The 8,203-nt window shown below is 50.9% G+C and overlaps 1 protein-coding gene across 1 annotated transcript in view; it reads right to left on the reverse strand.

Moving 5' to 3' along the window:
• The window catches only part of SOX10 (SRY-box transcription factor 10), a 12,486-nt gene extending 4,687 nt beyond the window's left edge, over nt 1-7,799 (reverse strand). The window contains exons 1-2 of the mRNA XM_074941548.1: nt 7,585-7,799; nt 6,166-6,625 (exon numbers count right to left, since the gene is read on the reverse strand). Of these exons, the coding sequence (XP_074797649.1) occupies nt 6,166-6,575 (410 nt within the window). The 5' untranslated portion in view covers nt 6,576-6,625; nt 7,585-7,799. The remainder of the gene's footprint in view (nt 1-6,165; nt 6,626-7,584) is intronic.
• Between the last annotated feature and the right edge of the window lie 404 nt (nt 7,800-8,203).

Genomic DNA, 8,203 nt, shown 5'->3' on the forward strand with positions numbered 1-8,203 from the left:
GAGCAGCAGATGGGGTTTGAGGGGCCTGTTGGTAAAAAAGATGAGGAAAATCTATAGGATCGCAAGCAGGTACTGACCAGCATCAAAGCACCTCCATTTTTCTCCTTCTGTCCCTCCAGCCAATAGCCAGAGGGTGTGATCTTCTTTGGAACCTCTTAAGGTGCTGACCTGGGTTCACACCAGGCAGCCCTGAGAAGGTCATGGCCGCACATTGCATTCCACCACTGCCTTAATCCAGGAGATTAAACAACTGAGCCACCATGAGTCCAACACCAGCTTTCCTGTCTCCCTCCCACCGCCATACACCACGCTCACACGTCCCGAAGAGCTCTAATCCCCCACCCTGAATTGCTCCACACACTGCCTTCCATCACATCTAAAGGGACATGCATATCCTCAAGCTCCTCAGCACTCCTAGCCCCTCCTGTTGTACAGCAAACAAGACACCGAGACTGGGAATGAAACCCACATCTTCCACATGAGCTCAACCTCTCAGCCCCTACTGGTTCCAAGGAGTTCCAGTATCCTTCACCTTTATTTGTGGGTGGTACCAAGCATATAGGGTTACTGAAGCAGAACTGGCAAAGGAAACCCGCAGTGGAGAGAGAAGCTGAGACCTCTATATTCGTCTCACTGATGACCTAAATTACAATGACCTTGGGAACTCTAGGAGATGAACCTGGGTCCACTGAGTTTGCATGCCCTCCCCATCTTCCTGCCAGCATCCTGTAACCCTACAGACAGCAGGATTGCACAAAGTCCATTCCCCCCATCTTTGTCTTCTCTCTCCCGGTCTCTCTGCTCCCTCCTCCCTCCCTGGGATCAGAGCTCAAATCGGCTTTAACAAAGTGAAACCGGTGTGAGCAGGCAGAGGCCAGGAGATTTGGGGGATTTAGATTTCACTTATTTCCTGCCCCTGCACCCCCGGTCTACAATGCAGTGGAATCTTGCAGGGACACAGAAGGGAATGGATCACATAGCACATGGGAGTAAGTGGGTCTGAATTGAACCCTCTCCCTGCAGTGGGGAATGCTCAGCACAGAACCCATTGGACACCCCTGTTTTGGTGGGAACGGAGCGATAAAAACTCTGTCTCCCTCTTTTGTTCTCTCCTTCACCACCATATCTCCGCTCACATGGGGCGTTGTGCTGAATGGCGGGGGGAACCCAAGCCCAGCTTCTTGCATGTCAGGTGACTGGAACAGCCTGATGCATGGCCCCTCCCTGTCACCCACTAGCGGCAGCTGCAGATGAGTCAGTGTGGCAGGAGGGTCTCAGTCTCACCAAGCTGATGCAGCGCACGCACGCAAGCACGGGTGAGGGAAGGATTGAACAGGAGGTTAAAACATCGCGGGGAGGGGGAGATCTCACACACACAGCAGCCCTGATCTTCCAGGCATGGCTCGGCTCCCTGGGCCCACTGCCTAGCTAAAGCTGGGTGTGGGTAGAGAAAGGTTCTGCTGCTGTCCAGATACAAAGATCCCTTCACCCAATAGCCAGCACTTTGCTGCTCCTTTCTACCCATGTCTCATCTGTTTCCGGCCCTGGAGATGTTTCTGGCATTTGGGCTAGTGTTCGTGCTGACCTTTTCAACAGTCGTTAGGTCCCACTCCATTTGAGAACTGTTCCCTGCCCTGTAAAGAGCAGGAAGTGCCCCACCCAGGTGAGGAAAGCAGCCAAGGGGAGCCTTTGGGAAGGACATGTGAGGAAGTCCCCCTTCCCCCTGCATCCTCAGGTAATCATGCATCCTCGGGATAGGGGGTCAGTCCAGCCTGCAGTGCTGACCAGGATGCTGCTGGAGAGGGGAATAACTTCTCTCACCACTCCCACCAGTGGGAGGCCCAGAACAATAAGTGGGTGTCTAAAGCCAGCTGTACCCATAAGAGAGCCATCAACCCACCCTCAGTATCACTCACACACACACATGCCAGTTATGCTGGGGAGGTTAATAGAAGCTCATGGCCTTGCTGAGGCATGAACACCCACTGCCCCAGGCTGGGCCATCACCTTGCCAATTGTCCCAAAGTGTTTGCAAATTAAATTGGGCACTAGGGTCACATCTGAGAATGGAAATCTTCATTTGGGGCCGAAGGGGACTCTGCACCTAGGGTAACACCCCTTCTGCCACTGTGTAGCTTAGTCCTGATGTTTATCCCTTTCCCAGTGCGTTCCTAGGACTTGCACACAAGCTGTGCTGATGCACCTCTCTCCTGGCCTGCACCACACCCTGCTATTCTAGTCCTGCCCCTGTCCAGCTCAGCCAGTGCACCTCAGGCCTGACCTGGAGCAGTGTCCATTCCATCATTCTGTTGATCAGTGATTTCCTCCCTGCCTTGCCCTGCACTCGGGAGCCTGGCTGGAATCTGGGCCCACAGGTGGTGCTCCACTGTCATTAGCACCCTGTTTGCCTTTGCCCCGCCAGCAGCTGCAAAGTCTGCATTCTCCCACACTGCAGCCAGTCTTGGCAGTTTGTCTTTGTTATTCCCCAAAGGATGAGGCTCCTGATTCTAATCCTCTCATAAGCAGAATGAGTCGGTGTAGGTGTGGGGGGTCAGCCTCGACACCCGGCACAACCTCCCAAAGGAACGTTTGTCTACATAACACTGATGCAATTTGGCACAGCCATCTGCCTCCGTGGCTCCCTCTGTCTCCCTGTTTGCCTCCCTCCATCTCCTGCAGAATGGCCCGTTTCTTATCCCACAGATCCCAAGCGCTTTACACAGCACTTGGTTTGAGCTCAGCAGCACAGTGGCTGCATGAGCAAATGTGGCAGCCATCCTCCGTTCAGCGATCACTCAAACAGAGCTAGCCGAGGGGCTAGATTCCATTTTGTAGAGAGGATCATGTTGGTTGGGACCCTGAGGTTTCGCAATCTACTGGACTCTTTCCAAGAAGACACACAGGATTTTTAACTATCCCGCAGGCAGCATCACCTTCTCCACTGACCAGATATGGGCAGAAACAAGCTCAGTTTAATGTTGCTTTCAACTGATCTCTCTCTTCCCCTACTCACTTATAGTGGATTTCTGTCTGCCTTAGGTATTTCTAATGCACCCATTACCGCAGCATCTAAGCACTGATATAAAATAAGACCCACCTACACGGAAGTATATCTAGATGGCCCAAATTTTCAGAAGTGACTGAAGTGATATTGGGTGCCCAACTAGGCACCTTACAGGATTCTGATTTTCAGACAATTAGGTCCCTCTTCAGGCATCTCAAGTTAGGCATCCAAAATTGCTAGCCAATTTTGAAAGTCTGGATCATGCTGCATAGTGTGGAGTTCAGAGTGGGAGGAGACTGGCATCAGAAGATTGTCTGGAGGACTGTGGGAGATCATAGGGGCTATGATAGTGCAGTAAATTTCCTATGGGACAATCACATTTTGGGTGACTTCCCCTGGCTTTTGTGATTTCATTTTATTTTCCCACACCTAACAATGCCAACAAAGGCAGTGCAGACACCGATCCTGCCCATACATGCACGCCCCCAACTTGCTGTGCCGCATTGCCCAACACAGACTGGTAAGAATATCTCCGAAGGCAGCAGGCTCCCTGCCAGTCCATTAGCAAAGACAACACAAATAACAGACGTGGGAGGGAGGGGGGAGACTTTTCCCTTTTGAAAAAAGCAAAAGTCCGAGGCCCTGACCTTGCAAGCTGCTCTGCACGACAGACCCCTATGCCCACGCAGAACCCCATTGACTTCAGCGGGCTGCATGTGGGCTCTGCAGTCTGCCTGCAGGATCAGGAACACTACAGCTCTCAATAGTGTTAGGACAGTGTCTAAGGTCTATCACGGCAGCACTGCGGGGGAACAGTCACCTACAATGCTGTCGCATATCTGGACAGTAGAGCGCTCTGGTCTCTTAGGCCTGTTACTGGAGTATTTAAGGGCTCATATACTGCAGTCTTGTTTCTTGAGGCCAGAACTTTAATGTAGCACTTAAGGAGGTCATTGCTACAAAATCCTGCAGGATCTTTGGAATGGTACAGTAGCATTTTTTTAAATAATATTTTTGAAAATTAAAATGGAGAGTCTTTCTCCAATAGAATAAAATGTTGGGATGGAGGTGGGAAGAGAAATCAGGAAGAAATCAAAAGGAATGGTTAGGAGCAAAGCATACCGGAGCTAATTGTTAGTAAAGGACAAACAATTGAAAGTGTAAGGAAAGAGGCAAATGGAAAGCATAACGCAACTGCTTTACAAAGTGGGAGAGAGGAAATAAGAGCAATGATAAATGCTCAATACAGTCACTTTGCTATCAGAAAGGAGACAACAGGGGTGGGTTAGTGCAATGTGAACTAACTGGGATCATCATTCTGCATAGTATCCAGAGGCGAGCACAAGGTTGGAGTAATCATTGGAAAGGCAGAGGGAGAGGAGAATGGGAAGGGTTAAAAAACACCCAGGCATGGGAATCATATTTGAGGCCTACCACAATTCCCTGCTTTAACTCTCCAAGGAAATAATTTTGTTTGAGTTCCATGAAAGGCAGAGGGGTTTGGATAAACTTATTGATGTGATCAACACCCAGGGGCTCAGTTCTCCCACACAGGTAGAGTTGACTGAAGTCAGCGGGAGAATTGAGCCACAGGTGGCAATGGGATGGTCACGAGGGTGGGGTTTGCTTCTGTTTTGGAAAAGTGTCTGGTCTCCCTGCTGCAGTTTTCAGGAGTCATCTCCCGCCCCACCCAGTGCTGGGCAGTCAAGGGCAGTGCCAGGGAAGGGAAGGGTACGAAAGGGGGCCTGTTTCTATCTCTGTGGAATTCCGGGGCCATTCACGTGAAGCTGATGGTTTTGATTTGTGGCAGGAGGCCCAAGGCAGGGAAGTGATGGTGGCGGGACAGGGTGTATCTCGGACAATCCCAGGGCGGGGGGAGGCGTTTATAATCATTTGCTGGAGATATTCATTGAAACCATCAGGCGGAAAAGTGGAACCGCTGGCCTTGTGTCACATGGGTGTTACGTGGTCCCTCCACCCTCATCTCTTGGCAGAACCCATCAGTCCGAATGGGGGTGACTTCATGTAGGGACCCTGGGGGCAGGGAGGATGGGGAAAGGACCCAAAATTAAAATGGCTTTTACAAACTGAGGGGGGTAGTGCGGGTCCGAGGGATGAGCATTATCTGCGTTGGGAAGAAGGAAATGTGTACGTGTGTATGCATAGTGGGAGTGGGAAGCCTGTGTCAGCCTGTACCAACTCGCTACAGGAATGGCCGCTGACTTGCTGTTATTACTTATTTATTACACGCCACAGGCCTGCAAACAGAGGCAGAGGTGCAGGCCCTGCAGTCTGAGGAGACACAAACAATGCTGTTCAGCCATAAAAAGCTGTGAATGGCAAGGCAGGATGGCATACTGGGTGCATCGGTTGGAGTCTTTTTCTAACAGCCCCCTCTCTCCACCATCCCTCACTGTCCTTTTGTTTTCACCGCTTTATGCTGGGATAACCCACTCCCACCCCCCCCCTTATGCAGTACCTGTGCTGCCAATTTTAAATTGACATCTCCTTGAGCGGGATCTAGAACCAGCAGCTAGCTGGGTCTGTGGCTGGCCATCAGAGAACACATTCTTTGGGCGGGATGTGTGATTGGGTTTCACTGCCAGGCTACCTGCTCTCTCTCCTTTGTCCCAGACAGGAGTCCAACCCACTAGGTGGAGCTCTGGGAGTTAGGGCCATCTAGCCCGTGATCTCCCAGACCTGGTTCAAACAGGAGATCATGAGTGTAATGAGTTTGGTGGGGGTCAGCCTAGTTAACCTTTGTGGGCCTTATTTGCCAAACAAACACATACAAACGGAGAGATTGTGCAGCTGAGCCTTGGGAGAGGACCAGGACTGGAGTAGCATGGGGTGCTACAGGCCAGGAATGAGGTACGCTGGCACAGCTGCTGGGGAAGAGGTGGCTAGAGTGGAATAGCCAGGTGGGGGCTGCAGGTCAAGACTGGCAGAGCTTTGCAGAGGAAGCTCCCTTTACAGCTGATGCTAATGAGCATTGCTGGTTCCTCACTTTCCTGTGCTTTTCCCTTACCCCTGTGATCTTCCCCCTTGATGAGGAACTCCCTTTAATAGATGCCCCTTTAATCTCATTCTGTTCCTAGCCTTTAGCTTGACATGCAGCCTCTCCATGATTCCATTTGCCCTCACCCTTATGCCCTCCTTACCTCCAGAGCTTCCCGAGGGTCTTACTGAGCTCTGCATTGTGGAGGTGAGGGTACTGGTCAGCCAATTTCCTGCGGGCAGCTTGTGCCCACACCATGAAGGCGTTCATGGGCCGCTTGACATGGGGTTTGCTTTTGTTGCTCCCATTGACCCGCACAGGCATGGGCACCAGGGTCCAATCGTAGCCACTCAGCACCTGGCTCACTGCCTCCCGGATGCACACGGGGAACTTATCGTCGTCCGTCTCTGAGTCTTGCTGTTCCTTCTTGACCTTCCCCATCTCGCTGCTCCCGGAGCTGGTGAGGTGAGAGGTGGTATCTGATGCCATGGAAGGTCCTGGTGAGAGGCAGTGATGGTCTTCGGAACCCACCGGGCTCATTTCCACCTCTGAAAGGTCTTGGTCATCTGTCATTATGTCTCTTGTTCTTGCTCTTTCTTCCTTCTCAATATCCCGTCTTCCCACTGGGGAAAAAAAAAAAAGAGGAAGGAAAGAAAAAGCAAACACCAAAACTAAAAAGACTTGAACCTCTCCCAGAAACTGACCATGAAACAGGAGCCACTTGATAAAAGTGAAGCAAAGGAGCTGCCATGCGTGCAGCTTTCGGGACCCACAAAACCCATGATCTAGTGGGGGAGGGGATCCTGATTAATTGGAAGCTCCCGATCTGTGCTCTATTCTGGAGTTTAACATGGGCATGTGGAGGGGTCTGCTGCTGGCTAAGCACATTGGTGACATGAGTAGAAAAGGAGAGATCAAGGAGAAATGGACCCCATTCTCTAAGAATAACCTTATTCAGGGCCCTCTCCAAAATTTGGCCCTTGGGAATGACACTTTCTCTTTAAAACCTGCTTTGAAAGTCTGACCAAGAACATAGATGGGGGGAAATGAGTGGCTTCAGTATTAATAAATCAGAATGAAAAGGTCTCCAGGTTGCATGAGAAAGTTTAGCAAGAGTCGCTGAGTAGAGGCAAATCCTGAGCGCACCCCTGAGTTGCCAGGCAGGGAATCTGATGCAGACTGGGAGAATGTGTTTGTGAGCGGAAATGCTAACACTTTGTATATAGGCATATATTTCTTTTTAAGCCTCTTTGGCAAAGCCACTTCTTTAACTTGCCCGTTTCACGCATCCCCCCGTCTCTCTCTCTGCGGTCACCTCCAAAAGTCTCTGCCACCACACACCAGTTCCCCCACCTTATTAAAGAAATGCTCAAAAAATAAAGCCCCCCCCCCAAAAAAAAATGGTTAGAAAAATCTGTCTCCCTTGGTTTAGTTGCAAAAGGAGCCAATATGGAGCAGGGGTTGTTATCCCCCTAGTGAGGGAGACACGGACTTTTCCTGAAGAAGAGACTGAAAAAGTAATAGAAGGTAGAAAAAGAGCGAGCGAACGAGCGTATGAGTGAGTTCAGGTAGGAAAACTTACGTTGGCTGGTCTGCCTGGCAAATCCTGAGAGGGCTGTAATTTGTATCCCAATAGCCCCTCTGTTCTCCTCTCAGTGCCCTGGCAGCGGACGGGAGCCCTGCGTGGAGGAGACTCTCAGACGAGTGCCATTCCTAGAGGGAGGCTTGGTTTTTACTAATCCCCTGGCTGGATGTCTCTCTGACTGGCTTGCTGCTAAGCACCGGGGGAGGGAAGGGCAGAAGGTGGAGCTAAGCACTCCTTATAGCTGGAATACATTGATTTGATGCAGGCAGGGAGGGGACCCTGACAACCCCCCCAAACTCCACCTCAGCTACATGCACTCTCCTCGCTTTCTCGAGTGCAGGCTTCTCTGGGAAAGCTGCAGTCAACTTTTACTTTATTCTTTTTTTCCTCCTCTTGGGGATTTAAAATAGGGCATTGTTCATGCCATTGGTCATAGGTAGTGAGGGGTCTGCATTATTATCCAAATGGACTGCATTTAAGTCCCTGGCCTGGTCTCTCTTGGCCTCTGCCAGCAGGGTTTGTTCTAGGGGCCAGGCCTGGTGACCTAGGAGTTAGCATGGAGAGGTGGGTTCTAGTCACAGCTGCTTGCTGTCCATGGACCAGCAGGACCTGAGCG

This window comes from Natator depressus, chromosome 1 (genome assembly GCF_965152275.1).
Source record: "Natator depressus isolate rNatDep1 chromosome 1, rNatDep2.hap1, whole genome shotgun sequence".
Lineage (NCBI taxonomy): Eukaryota > Metazoa > Chordata > Testudines > Cheloniidae > Natator > Natator depressus.